At 44.2% G+C, this 17,602-nt stretch overlaps 7 protein-coding genes across 7 annotated transcripts; 2 read left to right on the forward strand and 5 right to left on the reverse strand.

Annotated features, from left to right (window-relative positions):
• Positions 1–333: 333 nt before the first annotated feature.
• BYT42DRAFT_612539 (uncharacterized protein) lies at positions 334–1,494 on the reverse strand (the record flags this gene model as incomplete). The annotated part of the gene is made up of 3 exons (XM_051571642.1): positions 334–925; positions 1,011–1,237; positions 1,309–1,494. The coding sequence occupies 3 exons, from the start codon at positions 1,492–1,494 to the stop codon at positions 334–336; spliced, it is 1,005 nt and encodes a 334-aa protein (XP_051425559.1).
• Positions 1,495–1,732: 238 nt separating this feature from the next.
• Positions 1,733–4,065, reverse strand: BYT42DRAFT_612540 (uncharacterized protein; the record flags this gene model as incomplete). Its single annotated transcript, XM_051571643.1, has 8 exons — positions 1,733–2,355; positions 2,430–2,727; positions 2,790–3,167; positions 3,232–3,300; positions 3,359–3,538; positions 3,601–3,699; positions 3,790–3,956; positions 4,020–4,065. 8 exons carry the CDS (start codon positions 4,063–4,065, stop codon positions 1,733–1,735), a joined length of 1,860 nt encoding a protein of 619 aa, XP_051425560.1.
• Positions 4,066–4,233: 168 nt separating this feature from the next.
• On the forward strand, positions 4,234–6,593 carry BYT42DRAFT_277765 (uncharacterized protein). The gene is made up of 5 exons (XM_051562827.1): positions 4,234–4,347; positions 4,410–4,458; positions 4,545–4,934; positions 5,000–5,434; positions 5,498–6,593. The coding sequence occupies exons 1-5, from the start codon at positions 4,309–4,311 to the stop codon at positions 6,331–6,333; spliced, it is 1,749 nt and encodes a 582-aa protein (XP_051425561.1). The 5' UTR covers positions 4,234–4,308; the 3' UTR covers positions 6,334–6,593.
• A 1,777-nt stretch (positions 6,594–8,370) lies between these two features.
• BYT42DRAFT_563925 (uncharacterized protein) lies at positions 8,371–11,070 on the reverse strand. The gene is made up of 10 exons (XM_051567661.1): positions 10,937–11,070; positions 10,783–10,872; positions 10,372–10,695; positions 10,208–10,303; positions 9,827–10,150; positions 9,339–9,771; positions 9,242–9,270; positions 9,119–9,179; positions 8,938–9,056; positions 8,371–8,877 (listed from the first exon to the last, which is right to left on the reverse strand). Exons 1-10 carry the CDS (start codon positions 11,024–11,026, stop codon positions 8,455–8,457), a joined length of 1,989 nt encoding a protein of 662 aa, XP_051425562.1. The 5' UTR covers positions 11,027–11,070; the 3' UTR covers positions 8,371–8,454.
• Positions 11,071–12,020: 950 nt separating this feature from the next.
• BYT42DRAFT_563927 (uncharacterized protein) lies at positions 12,021–14,962 on the reverse strand. Its single transcript, XM_051567662.1, has one exon. The coding sequence runs from the start codon at positions 13,828–13,830 to the stop codon at positions 13,255–13,257; it is 576 nt and encodes a 191-aa protein (XP_051425563.1). The 5' UTR covers positions 13,831–14,962; the 3' UTR covers positions 12,021–13,254.
• Positions 14,963–15,080: 118 nt separating this feature from the next.
• On the forward strand, positions 15,081–16,425 carry BYT42DRAFT_492718 (WD40-repeat-containing domain protein; the record flags this gene model as incomplete). The annotated part of the gene is made up of 7 exons (XM_051564168.1): positions 15,081–15,248; positions 15,320–15,420; positions 15,490–15,617; positions 15,678–15,779; positions 15,843–15,964; positions 16,020–16,118; positions 16,180–16,425. The coding sequence occupies 7 exons, from the start codon at positions 15,081–15,083 to the stop codon at positions 16,423–16,425; spliced, it is 966 nt and encodes a 321-aa protein (XP_051425564.1).
• Positions 16,426–16,535: 110 nt separating this feature from the next.
• Positions 16,536–17,526, reverse strand: BYT42DRAFT_492902 (small-subunit processome; the record flags this gene model as incomplete). The annotated part of the gene is made up of 4 exons (XM_051564179.1): positions 16,536–16,616; positions 16,679–17,059; positions 17,124–17,234; positions 17,305–17,526. The coding sequence occupies 4 exons, from the start codon at positions 17,524–17,526 to the stop codon at positions 16,536–16,538; spliced, it is 795 nt and encodes a 264-aa protein (XP_051425565.1).
• Positions 17,527–17,602: the final 76 nt, after the last annotated feature.

Consider the following 17,602-nt stretch of genomic DNA (forward strand, 5'->3'; position numbering starts at 1 on the left):
CAACACACATTTCATCACTTTTTTTGAGCACAGCTATTTTATCGGTAACCACAGAGTACTTGTTTGCAGTCGAACGGCAAGATTGGTCTATAAAGATGATGCCCGCTAACGGGGACGGGATGTTTATCTATATTAACATGCAAAGAAAAAAAATAACAAAAGGAGATTCCATCAATCGAAATAGAGATATAAAATAATACAAAATGAGAAAAACAACAAATGTCTCCATGATCGGAGCCATGAAACAATGAAAGCATAAAAAAAACCGAAAAAAAAGACAAAAAAAACAATGGAAAAAGGAGAGAAAACGATGAGGGTAAGTTGGCTGATCCTTTACATTTCCATGGCATCATCTTCATCATCCGACACAAATTCAATTTCTTCATCGACTACCTCTTCTTCTTCAGGAGCCGACGGGGGTACGACCTGGTTAATTGTAGCAATCAGTTCGTGAGCGTGCTCCACCATTGCTTCATCATCCGAGCCAATCGTATTGTACAGCTTGACAGCCAATTCCAAACAGTCTCTTGCATCTTCCCAGTGTGCCATTCGTTCTTCATTGGACTTTTCTTCATCGTCACCAAGACAATAATATGTCCAACCATAGAGATACCATAAATCCACGACCTGATCGTTTTCCTTTTGCAATCCTTCCAAAACAGCAAACGCTTGTTGGAACATGGTCAATTCCAGTAACAGTTTCACCAAAGCCAATCGAGAATCGTAGATCGGCATCGCGGCATCTCCAGGTTCTTTATCAATCCATAACCGCATACTGGTCTCCAAGGCCGCACTCGCATCCTCATTTCGCAACTGACTCAATCGTACCGACGCTAATAACTGATATACTTCGGGATTCTCGGGGTCGACCTGTTGCGCGTGCTGTAAAAACTCTTCACACTTTGATTCCGCCTCAGGTTCAAAACTGCAATTAAACAGTATAAACTTGAGTACACGTTTTATAAAAGTCGCGCCAAACTAAATTCTGACTCTGTTTTTCGTTTCCATACCAGCAATCGGTCAAGTAGATCTCAGTCATGGAGCATAAAGCGCCAGCGATTTTCGATGACAGTAACTTGATTTCTACAGGATCTTGTAATTGCGCCTTTTCAGCCGTCATAAGTTCCACGCCTTTTTGAAATGCTTCAATGGCCTCCTTCTCCACGGATAGTTGACCAAGATACATGTATTTGCTGTAACCTTGGTCTGGTTTCAGTCGGATGGCTTCAAGCAAATGCTATACCAAACGAATTTCCAATAAGCTCCCAAGATTTCGTGCTAACAACAGTATGCACTTGTAAAACCTACATTGCGAGCTTCGGCAAACATATCCAACTCGATTTCCACTTGACCTGTCACTTCGAGAATCTCTGCATTGGTGGGCTCCAATTCCAGCGCACGTTGACAGAAAGCAAGCGCCACGGGGTATTCCATGGAATCAATATTCGCCTGGATTTTGGGAATAAGATCCCCAACAGTATATTGAACCGACATGATCGAGTCAGGTAACGTGGCAAAGGAAAGCTTCTTTTTTTACAGAAAGGAAAACTTTATCTGCCTTGCCGTTTTTGTGATGCAAGAAAAAAAAAAACGAAACCCAAAAAAATTGCACGTGATGTGACTAGCGATTTGAGCGACTTGGAGACAGACAGACTGTGGTCATACATCATTCCTTTTATATAAAATAGAAGATATAAGTGTATGTATGAAAATTATACAAGACTGAAAGGGATTAAAGTTCAATAAGAGGTGCCTCATCCACCTTTTTCGGTGGTTGATATTGCTGAGCTGGTGGCTGCTGTTGCTGTTGCTGTTGCGGTTGCGGTTGCGGTTGCTGCTGTGGTGGATACATTTGGGTTTGATGAGGGGATGCATAACCATAGACAGGTTGTTGCTGTTGCTGCTGCGGTTGATGCTGGGGTGATTGTTGATATTGATCGTAGGGGACGGAAGTAGGTTGGACGTTGTAGATTGGCTGCTGAGCGGTCGATGGGGCGGGAGGAACCTGACCAGCATTGGCATCAGGTACCCCAGACGGCGCATAAGCGTTGGCGGCATAAGGATCGTTCATCGGTGCCTGATAGTAAGGAGCGGCAGGTTCAGCTACTGATGAAGGTGGGTACATATTTGCGGGTCCATTCGGCATAGGGTAGTAGTTGGAAGCTTGGACGTTGGGATACAGAGCCGGTGATGGTTCTGTTGGTGGTGTAGCCATGGAACCATAGGAGGGTCCGTTGCTGTAGTATGGATAACTTGCTCCGCCTTTGGTATAAGCACCCTTGACACGTTCTTCCAATAACCGATCGTACGTTCTCACTGCTAAATTGAGCTTTTCATGCAATTCCACAAAAGTACCTAGACCCGATCACCATTAGTCGTTCCGCTGTCATCTTTTTTTTTTTTCATTTTCAGGAATCCTAATAACTTACGGTGTTTGCGGTTGGTGTCATCCAAACTCTTGAAAAGTTTGGGCTGCAAAGCTCCAATTTGTTCGTAGAGTTGATTGATTTGAGGGTCTCGGAAAACATCGCCACCGGATGCATGCAGTCGTTCCATGAGGATGGAGAACAGTTGGATATTTTCGGTTTCCACCATGGATAAATCATCGTTGGGTGGTACGTACGATCGCTGTTCATAGTTGGAAGGCGCTGAAGGTGCTGAGATCTGCATATCTCGAAGCGATGCAGCAATGGCCGCTGCCAAATCTGGATCTTCCTCTTCCATGGCCTACAACAAATCACTTTAATACTCTGTTCCAAATTTCCCCCCTTTCATCCGTCCAATGGTACCTTTGGCGTAGGCGAAGCGGGGCGCTGGGAAACCGACGATTGTGGCGGAGCATAACCCGCACCGTATCTATTTTTTCGCTGTTCTTCTTCCTTCAACGACAGCTCGATCGCCTTTTTAAGATCATCGTCGAATGCGTCCTCGGGCTCTGTCGATTTTTTCGCAGCCGATGGAATTGTTTGGGATGGCGCCGGAGTCGGTGAACTGCCGCTGCTGTAAGCTGCCTGCAAACTTTCCTTTTTCGCCACCCTGGCCAGTTTCAATTTGATGTAACAGCCATCACACACTCGCACTTCTTCGTTAATGGCTAGATGCGGTAATCGCATATTCTTTGACGAACATTGCTGACAAAAAGTGCCACCACATTGGCGACAATGATGCTGTAACATCCAAACGGTGAGTTGAAATTATCCATTACCAATGCCCATGTTTTTTCTCTGTTACCTTTCGATTCGTCACGGTAAACGGAGTGCGACAACGCTCACATACATCGGAATCGGTCCACTCGGGTGCCTAAATATGTGTAGCGTTAGAAGCTAGAGTTCACCCGACGTTGTCTTCCAATTCTTACAGCCGAAGTTTCTAGAAGAATCGAATCAACGTGCTCCTTGACAGGAGGAAACACATATCCTTCAGCTTTCAATAAGGTATAAGTGTCGGTCATATAACTCAATGTCGATTTCCCTTTGGAAGCAATTCCCCAGGTCTGTATGACGGATAAAATTTTGTTCTTCACATCCAAGTTGCAACCCTAAAACCCTTTTTTGTCAGCGGATGATGACGACATTCATATATATGGTGTGCAAGACTTACGGGTGCACGCATAATAGACACCATATCATCCATGAATTCTCGGCTTGCAATTTCTTTCACAAACGCATCGCCACTGTTTTTTACGCAGGTATCCAATAACTGCAATATAAAAAAAGTATTGCACCAAGCTGTCAGTTTTACCTTCCCTACACAAGTGTGTGCCAAGCGTCCCTTGCCCGGGGAACTTACCGATAATGTCGACAGTTGGACGTTGGGATTCTTATGGTTCAATCTTCGTTTCAATGCTCGCATAGCGTCCTTGGGGGCTACTTTTTTGCTACGAATTTGATCGCTAATATCGAGATGCAAGGCCAAGTCTTCTTGGCCTGCAGGAAGCAACTCCGAAGTGGCCTTTTCTGAATAACCACGAACTGTCAGTAAGTATTACTTTGGCATGTTACTAGTCACTGCCATGCTACCAATAATCTCGTCAAGTGCGCTTGAGCCCCACCACGAAGAAACCATCGTGTATAATATGCAAGTAAAAACGTAAGAAAGAAAAGGAAAAAAGAAGAGAAATAAAAGAAAGTCCACCAAGGGTGCAGCCAACCAATGCTCTGCTGAGTCTTGGCAAAAAAATTCATCCCATCCCAGTGACCAAGGATTCGGTGCACGTGACTTCTTAAAAAAGGAAATGAACTTCGACATACAAAGGTGCTGCGACCCGTTGACCGTCTTTTCCCCTGTTCCGTTCCTGCCATTTTCACCATGAGCTTACATTCCTGGGTGTCCGACAATGTCATGAAAGCAAGTGTTTTGTGAACGTCCATGATCGTTTTACTTTATACTAACTTTCGCGCTTTGGCTAGTTGCTCGGCATGTCCGAAAAGACCATGGTCGATTTTGTTATTGCCACAGGTATAAAAAAAGATCCAGACGAAAACATTGGCTGATCGTTGCCTTTTTAATGATAAAAGAAACTTGACTGACGATTGATTTAATAGCTCAAAAGGCCAAATCGCCCGACGATTTATTTTCATCGCTACAAGCGGCTGGTGCACCTGCCACTGGCGATACCCAACGTTTTGCTGCAGACTTATATGGTCGAGTTCCACATAAGGTCCCCGCATCCGCTGCCGCTGCAGCCGCTGCAGCCGCCAAAGCACAACGAAAGAAGGAAGAAAAAGAAGCCGCCAAATTGCGTAGAGCCAACGAGGCATTCCAGACATTGTTAGAGGATCCCGCTGAAGTCGCCGCGGCCGAAAAAGAAGAAGAACGACGATTGCGCAAACAGGAAAAGAAATTGCGTAAAAAGAAACGAGAAACGAGCGCTTGGGAAAGTGATGAGGAAACCGAAATCACGACCACTGAAAATAATCGGAAACGAGCCAAAGGTAGGTTATTTTTTGCACAGGGAACGGCGTCAACCGTGTTACTTACCAATATTGTTTTTCTTTAGCGCAACAATCAGATGAAGTCACAGAAGAGGAAGAATTGGAGAAAAAACGATTGGATGATATCAGAGAACGTGACGCATTTGCTGAACGATTAAAGGAAAAGGACAAGGAAAAGACGAAAAAGCTTGTCGAGGATAGGTCAGCAAAGGAAGGAAGTGAGGCACAAAAACGACGAAATCTGGCCAACGATAAAGAAGCTCGTCTAGACGCATTACCGGATCTCCGTGAACGATCGCGACAACAATACCTAAAGATGCGTCAAGATCAACGCCTCGAATTGTTAAGGCAAGAAGTCGCGGATGAAGAGTTCTTATTTGGCAACCAGAAACGGACAGAAAGGGAAATTGCCGCCTATAATTACAAGAAACAAGTGTTGGAATTGGCTGAAGCACGTCTTAATATCGATTCAAAGCAGGATGCTTACGTGATGCCGGAAGGTAAAGTATCATCATTTTTCGTGACGTTTGGATTCGGTGACATTGACTATGATTCTCTTGCAGATTATATTACGGAAAAGGGAAAAATTGACCGGAAAAAGAAAGAGTCAGCGTTGTATAAGCGTTACGAAGAAGAGGAAAAATTCGTATCCGAACAGGATCAGTGGGAGCAGCAACAAATCAGGAAATCAGCGGCCAAAGCCGACCGAGGGGCGCCCGAAGATGAATACGATTACGTGTTTGACGAAGATCAAAAGATCGATTTTGTGATGGCGGCGAAAATCAATGATGATCGATCGGCCGAAGACTCCGAGTTACTGGAACGCATTGATGAAGCCGAACGTAAAGCGAAATCCATTGAAGATACGCGAAAGTCGCTGCCTATTTACCAATACCGGGACCAGTTACTGCAGGCCATTAACGATTACCAAGTGCTGGTCATTGTGGGAGAAACAGGCTCCGGAAAAACGACGCAGTTGCCTCAATACCTCTATGAGGCCGGCTATACAAAGGATGGAAAGAAAATTGGTTGTACGCAGCCCCGTCGTGTGGCCGCCATGAGTGTGGCCGCTCGTGTAGCCGAAGAAATGGGTGTTCATTTAGGTGCTGAAGTTGGTTACAGCATTCGTTTTGAAGATTGCACCACCGACAAAACCACAGTGAAATACATGACCGACGGTATGCTTCTTCGTGAATTCATGACCGAGCCTGATCTGGCCTCCTACAGTTGCATGATCATTGATGAAGCCCACGAAAGAACCCTTTCCACCGATATTCTTTTTGGTCTTATCAAGGTAAAGTACCCCCATCATTCATCGCTTTATAAAATTATCTTCACTTGTTGCTCACACTCATTTACTTGCTCTTTCAGGATATTGCCCGTTTCCGTCCCGACTTGAAGCTGTTGATCTCCAGTGCTACGATGAATGCGCAGAAATTTTCAGAGTATTTTGACGATGCGCCCATTTTCAATATCCCTGGTCGGCCTTACCCTGTCGAAATCTATTACACCAAAGCTCCAGAAGCCAACTACTTGCGTGCGGCAGTAACGCAAGTACTTACCATTCACGTTACCCAAGGCAGAGGAGATATTCTGGTCTTTTTGACCGTAAGTGATGAACAATAAGCAAAAAGTGGCAAACTCTATATTTACTTATTTGGTCTCTTTCTTTCAGGGTCAAGATGAAATTGAAGCGGCTAATGAAGGATTAACACAAGCATGCAAAGCGTTGGGCAGCAAAATTGGTGAACTAATTATTTGTCCTATTTATGCGAATCTGCCGTCGGATATGCAATCACGGATTTTTGAACCTACACCTGAAGGAGCCCGGAAGGTGATTCTAGCCACGAATATCGCTGAAACGTCCATTACCGTGGATGGTGTGGCGTTTGTGATCGATCCCGGTTTCAGCAAACAAAAGAGCTTTAATCCTCGCACCGGCATGGAAGCCTTGACGGTGACACCCTGTTCTCGAGCTTCCGCGACTCAACGTGCTGGTCGCGCCGGTCGTACCGGTCCCGGCAAATGCTTCCGTCTTTTCACTCAATGGGCTTTTTACAATGAAATGGATGAGAACACAACACCTGAGATCCAACGAGTGAATCTGTCAAATGTGGTGCTTTTACTCAAGGTAGGATCATTATTGTCCTAATGCTTGAAGTAATGAATGGAATGCTGATCTTTTTTTGCATGATATCGTATATAGAGTTTGGGTATCAACGATCTGGTCAATTTTGATTTCCTCGATCCACCTGTGGAAGATACCATGATTCGTGCTTTGGGACAACTGTATGCGCTGGGAGCACTGAATGACCGAGCGGAACTGACCAAGTTGGGGCGACGGATGGCCGAATTCCCCATGGATCCGACGCTTTCCAAGGCCATCATTGCCGCCGAAAAATACGAATGTACCGAGGAAGTGATTTCTATTTGTGCTATGCTAAGTGAGCAGAGCTCGCTATTATACCGACCCAAAGATAAAAAGCTGCTGGCGGACACGGCTCATCAGAACCTAGTGAAACCGGGAGGCGATCATTTGACGCTTCTGAATATATGGAACCAGTGGGTAGAGACGGATTATTCCATTCAATGGTGTTACGAGAATTTCATCCAACACAAGACCTTGGAACGAGTACGTAATGTTCGCGATCAACTGGTGCAACTATTGGACCGTGTTGAAGTGCCGCTTGTCAGCAATCCTGATCCCAACGACATCACGCCTATTCAAAAGGTAAATTTTCTTGTGGCTGATGCTACAACAGTAGTATGGGGCGCTCATTTCTTTTTCTTTTTTTCACTTTCTGGTAGGCCATCACCGCCGGCTTTTTCTTCAATGCGGCGCGACTGGGTAAATCCGGTGATTCTTACCGCACACTGAAGCAGGGCCAAAGTGTATACATTCATCCAAGCAGTAGTATGTTGGAGAAGAAGCCAAGGTTCATCATTTACTACGAACTGGTGCTGACCAGCAAAGAATACGTGCGAGCGGTACTGGAAGTCCAACCGAAATGGTTACTGGAAGGTAAGTCATAAAAATCAAGGATCTTCCAACTTTGTGCTAAATATTTCCTCTTCCAATCACTCAGCGGCACCGCATTACTACAAAGAATCCGATATGGAGCTGTCCAAAGACAAGAAGGAGAAGAAATAAAAACAAAAAGACTCTCCTTGTCATTTATCATTCTGTTTAGAACAACTCAACCTCAATGTATCTCTATCCCGCCGGATAGTCCTTTTTTAATTTCAACATTCATATCGTTGCATTTGTTTGAATAAAAACTGTATATCACATCACTCAAAAGTCGATTACGCACTCTTCAACAAGTAAATCTTATATCCCTCTTTGATTACAATTCCCGTCACCGTGTTCTCACTCGTGTCCTGACAGAAATCACAAGGGAGATAAATGGAACCCCCGGAGGGGTTCTGTTTGTATGCTTGTTGAATTCTTACTAGGTTTTAATGAATAAATACAGGGAGTTTATACAATATATTACATGATATGAGCAACATGGTGAACTCAGGAACCCCAGGCGTTGGCTTGTTTGTTACGAGCCTTCAAACTTTGTTCATATTCGGCTGCTTCTTCCACCAGACGACGCAATTTCGGATCATCCAGCCTCTTTTGAAGTCGGGTATAACTGGACTCGGGCTTTTTGCGTACATCAATCAGAGCCGATTTTTTGGTTTGTTTCTTTCTTCGCTTGGCATTTGAATCGATACGTTCTTGACCCGCTTGCTGCATGACATCACCTTCAAGCTGCTGCCATAAAGACGGTGATTCAGGTGCACGCGGATCGTCCTCAACAGGCGTGGATACCTGATCCTCAGGACGCACAGGTCGGCCTAATTCATCGCGAGGAATAATTTTCCCGTGAAAAGGACAGGTCACCAAGTCCCGTCGTGGACATAAACTTCCATTATGCAGTGGTGCACGACAAGCCTGATACAAGATCTATCGTCAAGACAGCCTTTTTTTTTCAAATCTGTAATTACAGCTTACTTTTAAATTTTGCTTCACGTCACTCTTGTAGTAAAGGGGACGCTTCCGGAGTTCTTCCAGTAGATGCTGTGGCATTTCATTCGTTCCTTCACCGACGCCCATAAATCGATGACTTCGTTCTGTAACACATGCACAATATTGAGTAACATGACATTAATTCATCGCCGCAGCACCAGCTTACCAATGCCACTCGTATTGAATTGCACCGAGGTCTTATCCCAATAATACAAATCGTCACCCCACTGCGGATAGATATTCATATGAGTCATTGTAATTTCTAACACAAAAATAGGTTTGGTCCTACCTCAACCACAGGTGCACGCTTAAGAAGCTCTGTAAGAATATGAACGCATTAATCAGCTGTGGACTTTCTCAGGGTTTTCTTGCTATCTATAATGTACCTTCTCTGAGAGGATCTTCTGGCTGCTTGCCTTTCCCATTCGTATCATGGGATGCATCTGAGCTGGCTTTGTCTGATGGACTTTCGGAGCGCACGCGAGCACCGGAGTAAGTGACATCCTCGCTCATGGCAGGTTCATAAGCCAATGGAAAGATACGTTGACCAGGGGGAAGTTTCGTGCTCGATATTGTTCTCCCTAGTTTCCCACTAGATGATTCAGCTTTTTCAGAAGTTTCAGTAGGTATATCCACTTCTTCAAAAAGCTCATTCAAAAATTCGTCCTCGTCTTCCTCGGCAGCCGTGCCCCGGTCATCTTTGGATTTTCGTCTTTCCATCACTTGGATGCCGAGCAGTTTCGCTTTTCGTCCAGCTTCCGTCATAGCTGCTTTGACATCGATCAGTTGCTTGATCAGCTTTTCTTTTTCACGTGAATCCTACGGAAAAAAAGAGTGAATTAACCGCGATGGATGCACTATCCAGAACACATACCGTGTATTCCAATTTCACCAAGGTATTCATCCATTGCGTCACTTGCTTGATATGTTTAGTTTCCATCAATGTGTAAGCTTCACGCAACTGTTCATAAATGATTTCATTTTCTTCTGACTCTTGAACTTGATCTTCCAGCAAGTTCTCTGACAAATCAATGGTGATCTTGTAGCGATTGGAAGCGAGACCATGCGATAAGATACTTTGTTTGTATGCGTCATCGGTAGATCGGTTCGAAGCGGCCATATCACCTTTCATTAAGGCATCAAAATCGATCGAGGTGTCGTCTGCATTTTTGGGCACAAGTATTTCAAAGCATGATTCCTAAATGGACATGACTCAATATAATCCCTGCAAACTTGCTCAAAAACCCGAATTTACCATGCTCTTTAGGTTTTCCTGAATTAATTCCAGCTGCTCCTCCATTTCAATTTTAATATGCTCATAACGCCGTTCTTGAATCGCCTTTACTCGAGCCTAACCAACGATTCATTAGTGAATCCATCCGATTGGGGGGGATCATTGAAAGTCTCTCAAAAGGCTACCTGTCGATTCGCTTTATCACGATCATGCACATGAATAGTGGCCAATGACTCCATACTCTGATCCAGCACGCCATTATGATCCAGGTAATCATAACCGATACTTAGAGGACGGTATAAATCACCAAACTTCTCCAGCCAATTTTTGATCAATGCCACAGCATATTTCTTCAACTTGATGGCCACCTGAGCTGGTGGTGGTAGGGCTTTTTGATGAATACCAACGGTCAATTCAATGAACAGAGGAAGATCATCTGTAAGTAAGGAACGAAAGTGATGTGATCGTTGGAAAAGTTCTTCACAAAGCTGCACCGTAGAATATCGTATCTGTTACCGCAGCCGATCCGGTGTGAGTCAACTTGCACTTTATTGATAACACTAGCTACCTCTAAGATATGTCTACCATACACATACCTGTGCATGTTCTTTCTTCAGCTGGGCCATAATAAACCCATAGGCTGAATCAATGTTCTCGTTGGATCGTTTACAATAGCTCTTGATCACCTACATTGACCATTGTCAATCTCACTCATGCCATTAACACCCAATGCATTTCCGGGCTTTCTACCTTTAGTTTTTGCGCATCAAGTGTCCATTCACCGGTTTCGGTAATGTCTTTTATCAATCGTCCAAGCGCATCTCTTGCTTCTACATCCATGAGGTGAAATGCAAATGCAGACGAAGAAACTTCAGAGTTTTGCGATCGCCGCAGCACGAGTTAAGACAGCCAAACCGAATTTAGGTCGTCTTTCATACTCCGAAAGCACAAAAGTGCATTCCCGCCCAATGAATTCCAATTTCAACACAGAATGACGTTCGAGCAAACAGCTGCCATTGTTGCATAACATCCCAAGGGACATCCTTCCTAGAAACCAGTACGGCTAGTGAGGGCGGCGCTGCAATAATTTAAAGTCAAGATGTGTATATTGCTCGTGAGAATGAGCGAAAAAATGAGGAGATCATGCTCTGTTCCATTAATGCACAACGGCTGACGCGAACTTTCAGTTTTCAGTCTAAGCCTTATTCCCTACTTTAGCAATGACAAAGATAGTTTACATCAGAGCAGCTTCAGAGTGCAACACAGCTGAGATCATCTTATAATTGTTGGGATGTAGCATAAAACACTAATCAAAATTGAATTCACAAACACTACCATCAAGTGGAGCGGAAATAATATAAAGACCATTGATTTTATTATCAAATATCATCAATCCAATAGGAAAAGGAAGAAAGCAATGGCACCACTGAGGCAAACTCTTTGGCTGGAATTTTTATGGTCCAAAACTGACATTTACGAAGAACAGTTTTGTGGACACAAGACCTCCAAAGTTACAGCCGAAGTTGTTTTTGACGAACTTCGTCTTCCGAAATGCCCATAATATTGGCTACGTTGTTTGAGTTAGCGACTTGTTCTGGCGTGTCATATCGTAATGCTATTCCGTACCAGTTTGGCAGTGGACTTGCAGTTCGACAAGTTATCAATGCTGCATTCGAGGTTGTTTGAAGCTTTCTCGTTGACTTCTTTGGCAATAGGTCCGGCCATCACGGCGGAAGCAGCAAAGACTACAAGATGACTGATGTAAGGCTTTCACGGTAAACTCATAAAGATGTTGTTGGACCATATCGTAGTAAAAGACTTCACTTTTATAGCTATTTTTTATCATCGATCCGTCACAAAACCCCCAAATTTGATGCGTGGCCAATATTATGGGAACTCTCCTAAACACGCTTAATGCGAGAAAACTAGTATGAAGCGTTTCTTCATGCGACATTAAATACGGCAATTCAGATCTAACGATGAAATTGAACCTCGGCATATCACATTTCGGCTCTGATCTATGTTTGTTCTGCAATAGGTAGTATGAAAAGATTTCTGAAATACGGTATTCAATGCGGCGGTCTTTTTTGCCGAATTTCTACAGTACCTTGCTAGGGGCTAGTCATTTAAAGAGCAGGCAAAACTATAAACAATATGATGTTAAAAACAATGAAGACGAGGCGCGTGTTTTCGGGGCATTGGGAAATGTGGTTCATACAAACAAAAGAGCGCCACTCCTGATTCATTTAAAGCAAATGAGCCTACAAGGTGAAGACTAATTATTGTAGCCATTTTCTTGCCATTTTAATGACATAATCACAAAGAGGCGGCAAACACAGTATATCACACCGATCGCTTTGTCTTCAAGAGATGTCACTTCTGTAATGCTCATGACAGAGGTTAAGCCGTTTTAGCTACTGTATCAGCAGTTCGATTTGAGATATTTTTCTGTAACTACATTTATCACCGAAGTTTTGTCGTAGACTTGCAAATAGAGTACATCAGGTTATTATGCTACATTCGGCATTAACGGAACTCCTCATTAACTTGCCTGGCGATATGTCTATTTACATGGTAGTATGAATACTTGGTTCATTTTTGTAAGAATTTTCACATTGAGCTCTTAAAGGTACTGTTGATCGTATGATCAAGGACTACTTCTACGAGGTTTTAATCCGATATCTATCATGCATCGTACTTGCGAAACTATAGGTAAATGACAATGCGCCCAATGAAACGCGCCTAACCACCATGGCTACGGAAAACGTTGAACCAACTGTTCCATCCGGCATACTTATGCCTGCTGATTGCTGTACGTTACGCCTCGCATGAGGTATTTCCTTGTCTGATCTGTGTTTCACTGTCACAAAGTATTTCTAAGCTTCGGCATTCAATGCGAGGTCGTTACCCTTGAGTGACCAAATCCCGCTCTGATGAAAGATATTTTACTACTCTATGCTGAATGTTGTATTAAGTGCAAACAAGCATATCGTGTCATGACCGTCTTCATGAGATATTGGCACACCATGTGTCATGGTCATTGCATAGTGCAGGACCATGATCTTACCCTATGCGGGTCCTTGACTTGACTTGCCCTGTCTTGCGCAAGCACTTAACGCCACTCCCTTGTCCAGTTGCGCTGACCTTCCATAGTCTGCGCAAAAGTCATTTTCGCGCGTAGCAGGTTTGGCTTCTCCATATCCGAGGCTTCTTTCCACTTGAGACCAACGGTTATGGTAATTATTAAGTCGGGGCGCATGCTGCTGGATAATTGCTTCACTTCCAATGTTGTTCCGTTTGTCCAGCGCAGTATACACCTCTTGGTCAGGATCGTCAAATAAGCCTGAGAGAAATGGTTCAATAAATCGTGAGTAAAGCTCAGACTTATTTGGATCCTGATCAAGTGGTACAGATGGGAGCTTTTCGACGCAAGCGGCAACCGCTTCGGCAAATTTTTTCGTTCTCGGGCAGTTGCAGCGTTCACAATTGGATTTCGGCTGCATCCCTGTCAGTCTTGAGTCGCAGCAAGTCGTCCACGATCGAAAGAAGCTCGGCTGCAGTGTCAATTGGTAAGGATGGCTGTTGTATCTTGTAAACATTTTCGGCGGCAATTCTGGCACCGTCCATCTCCAAAAGATGATCATATTTCATCGCGAAATGTAATGTCGTCTGAGGGAGGCAATTCTTCTTCTTCAGGCAAGTTGACATCGAGAGAAAACACTGCCGTTTCTACGCCATACATTTCTGAAATATTTCGCTTCAAAGCTTGCACCTCAAGTAAATCTTCTATTGCTTCGATCGTTAAGATAACCTTGAAGCCTCAAGAGCAATACCGATATGGAGGCAAGTATTTGGGGCAAGTGACCTTCCAGTGATCACTTCCTATTGGTGATCCTCCAAAGCGAGCTTCATGCGGCAACTGGCATCCGGAACGTCGAAACCATTGATGTCAAGGGGTTCGCCACGAGATGAGTCAGTAGGAACGTCATCTAAAATCATAGCGTTTTCAGTTGGCCGCTTTGATCTTGCGGCTGCGCCTGGTTGACTTGTTCAGGTGAAGTGTTGTCAGATGAGTCTCGTCCAGTTGACGTATCTTCAGCAGTAGTGCTTTCCGACGAAACTGATGGAAGGTTTGTTTTGCGCTGGTTGATGAAATGGGTCGACGTCTCTTAGTTTTTTGACCTGTGCAGTGCAGCAAGGGCAGACGTAATGCTGTTCCACGTCGTCGTCACCAGAGTAATGTGTCGAGAATTATATTGACAGTTGTTTAAATGTCGAGTCGTCTTCATCGATGAGGGGAGCACATAGCCATGGGATAGCTCAAGATACGCCGTACACTGTATGGAGCCGAAGGTTTTTGTACAACCGTTGAGGAAGCAGCAGTGAGCGATACGTATTTCTGAGGCTTCCCGAAGTAGTGAAAACAGATGGGGAAGACGGACGACACGTGTGGTACTTGTAGACCGATGTAGGTGGAGAAAAAACGTCTCTCAATGTTTGTCGCGAAGATGGGACACCGGGCACCGATTTGGTCGCTTTTGGTACGTTGGGTATTGCTGTACGCTTCTTGGGCTTTCGACGCCGTGTTTGGTAAACAGTTTGACGACGTTCGCTGTGGTGGGAACCGGGATTCCAAGGTTCTCTGATATGTAACCGTAATTCTTGTCAGCATCATAAGAGAAATACGTCAGCCTTGAGAAGAAGTTTCCTTCCGTTTGGCTGCGCACTTGGAAAAGCTGCGATAGAGGCTTCTGGAAAAAAGAAGGGCGTGTCAAAAGTTCAGATTCAAGGCTATTTGAAGGCCCGCTTGAATGAATTAAAAAAACTTGAACCTCGTCCCAGGAAGCAGTGTGAAGCATCCCACATACTTTGAAGACGCGCACAAAGCAAGGGAATGGCTGAATTCACGACGCTTATTAATAAACCTTTGGGCTTTACACCGTACGATGTCAAATGGGTACTTCATTCCGCCCGACTATGTGTTATTGGTGCTACGGGCCACTCCACCGGCAGGATCGGGGTATACCGCATGGAAGAAAAACACTTGACGCTTGTCAATGAAGTACGTTGGAGTATGATCCGTCGAGGATTTGGCTGGTATTTTGTTTGGATTCCTAATAAGTCTTGCTATAGACAGAAACTTCGACGGTGGTGCGATGTGGAACGTTTGAAGCAGCTGAAGCGCACATGCGACATGTCGCAACCGGCGATTTCGAGGGTCGCTTGCAAATCTGGTAAGGAAAGCGTGTGGAATAAGATTGCTCTTTCTTTGCGGTTATTCATCATGATGTGATTGGTCTCAGGGATATTGAACATTTAGAACTACCATTTGCTTCGGTCAAAGCACACCGCAGCATCATTAATTGCATCGATGGGATCGGCGGGGCTCAAGACAAAGGCGCAAGGGAACTTGTGACAGGCAGTCGCGATGGTAAATTTAGCCATTTTCAACAAAGGACAGTATTGAGGATTATTAATTATAGAGATGTAGGCTGTGTCAAAGTATGGGACCAGCGACAATTGGAGAAACCGATATTCACAGCACGTCCAAAGGATGATGCAAGTGCTTCCGATATTTGGGCCGTGGCTTTTGGTAAGGCTGAACTTTATCGTCTGAGCACGTCCATTTCATGTGGTTGATGTTTGATGTGCTTAGGTAAACGAGATAATAGAACCAGTCGATTGGTGGCAGCAGGGTTCGAAAATGGAGATATCAAATTGTTTGATCTAGCCTCATCCACATCACAGTATTTATGGCATACCAATATTGGCGCTGGCGTAGGTTACAGGATGTCGTATCAGGGAATTGGTGAAGTAACGCCGAATTCTATAGGTTTGCTCGATTGACATTCATACAGACCGTCTGATAGCCACGACCTTACATGGCGTTTGCATTATTGATCTGCTCACAGGCCAGTCCACTAAATTACCGGTAAGATGACTCTTGGCCCAGATGATGCCATTGTCGTAAGATTCACTGATACGGTATACAGTCACCCTCTGAAACCACGATGTGGGCTGTGCGCCATTTTCCACAACAATCCAATCTGTTTGCAGTAGCCGGTGGCGATGGGCAGTTACGGTTATGGGATGCACAACACACGGAAAAACCGGTCGCTTCTCAGTCATTATCAAAACATCCGATCATTGCTTTTGATTGGAATCGGGACAAAAAGGGACTTTATGCGTGCGGTTCATTTGATCAGACCATCAAGATTGGGTTTATGCAAGGTATTTAGTGGATTTGTAAATAAATGATGTACAATGAGATGTAAAAGCACATAATGGCAAAAAAAAGGAAACAAAGAAAAACGAGAGAAAACAACACGTGCATGTCACAGTGGACCATCTACTTCTTACGTTCCTGACTCCATCGATACACAGCCAAACCATCCTTATCCTCACCAACTTTCTTCCTTCTTCCTTTACCCTATATCGTCACATATACATTAATAAGTAGACCTAATTTGACCCTGGCGATTTCTTGCTTACCTGAAGTGCTTTTTGAATCTGTAATTCTCGCTCTAATCGACTCAGTTCCTCTTCTCGTTTTGCTCGTGATGCGACTTCCTTGTATTTCATTTCTCTCATCTTTCTCAATTCCTTCAATGTGTGATTGTCCTCGGGTGCAGCAATGGTGGCTTTTCTCAACGTTTCCACTCGAGGTCGGTTAAACTTGCGATGAACCAATTCCGGCAATGTCTCCAAATGCTTGGCAGGATCGAACTTTCGTACTTGCTCCTCATTATCAACAAACACAATATGATTGTTCTTTCGGGGGGCCTCCATTTCTTCGTCCTCCTCTTCCATATCCTCCTCGTCCACTGGTGCATCGTCGAAAAATTGCAACGATTCTTGAAGTCTTGCCATTTTCTGCCATCCAGAGGAATCATGTTAAATCGAGAGAAAAGTGTTGAAAGACAAAATAAGGTCTTACCTTATTACTAATATCCCTTTGTAACTTGATATAATTCTTATCTTGCGATTTCATCAACTGGACCATTTCTGGTGGAAGGGCCTCGTTTCGTTCTTGAATGTGAACACCACCCTATTCATTACAATACCAAGGATGCATCAGCTATTGCGGTTCTTCACACTGGCAATAATCAAGCAAGTACCTTTGTTCGGCTGTTGATCATTTTGAAGTAGAATTCATCGGGATTTCTGAACAATGCCTTTTCACGCAAAGCTTTCAGGCGATTTTGTTTGCTGTGGTAGTCTCTGGCACGCAAAAGGTAATCCTTCTTCTTTTCGAGCATGCCGAACCGCTCTCTTCCGGCCACTTGGCCACGCTCTTTGTGATTACGTCTCTGTACGGCGTTACGCAATGAGGATGACATGATGGGAATACGTCGTAGATCACGGAACAAGCAAATTTAAAAAAGCTGGCCTCACTCGAAAAAAGAATAAATGCAG

Source organism: Radiomyces spectabilis (assembly GCF_025331425.1).
Source record: "Radiomyces spectabilis strain NRRL 2753 chromosome Unknown BYT42scaffold_4, whole genome shotgun sequence".
NCBI classification, from domain to species: Eukaryota; Fungi; Mucoromycota; class Mucoromycetes; order Mucorales; family Radiomycetaceae; genus Radiomyces; species Radiomyces spectabilis.

Excerpts from the sequence above, each read along its gene's own strand:
- BYT42DRAFT_277765 (XM_051562827.1), top strand. The coding sequence starts at position 4,309 with ATGAGCTTACATTCCTGGGTGTCCGACAATGTCATGAAA. Across the intron at positions 4,459-4,544 it reads CGATTTTGTTATTGCCACAG|CTCAAAAGGCCAAATCGCCC; the intron begins GTATAAAAAAAG and ends TTGATTTAATAG. Across the intron at positions 4,935-4,999 it reads TAATCGGAAACGAGCCAAAG|CGCAACAATCAGATGAAGTC; the intron begins GTAGGTTATTTT and ends GTTTTTCTTTAG.
- BYT42DRAFT_563925 (XM_051567661.1), bottom strand. The coding sequence starts at position 11,026 with ATGGATGTAGAAGCAAGAGATGCGCTTGGACGATTGATAAAAGACATT. Across the intron at positions 9,772-9,826 it reads TGGTGAAATTGGAATACACG|GATTCACGTGAAAAAGAAAA; the intron begins GTATGTGTTCTG and ends TTTTTTCCGTAG. Across the intron at positions 9,057-9,118 it reads ATTCAATACGAGTGGCATTG|AACGAAGTCATCGATTTATG; the intron begins GTAAGCTGGTGC and ends CATGTGTTACAG.
- BYT42DRAFT_563927 (XM_051567662.1), bottom strand. The coding sequence starts at position 13,830 with ATGATCATCTTTTGGAGATGGACGGTGCCAGAATTGCCGCCGAAAATG.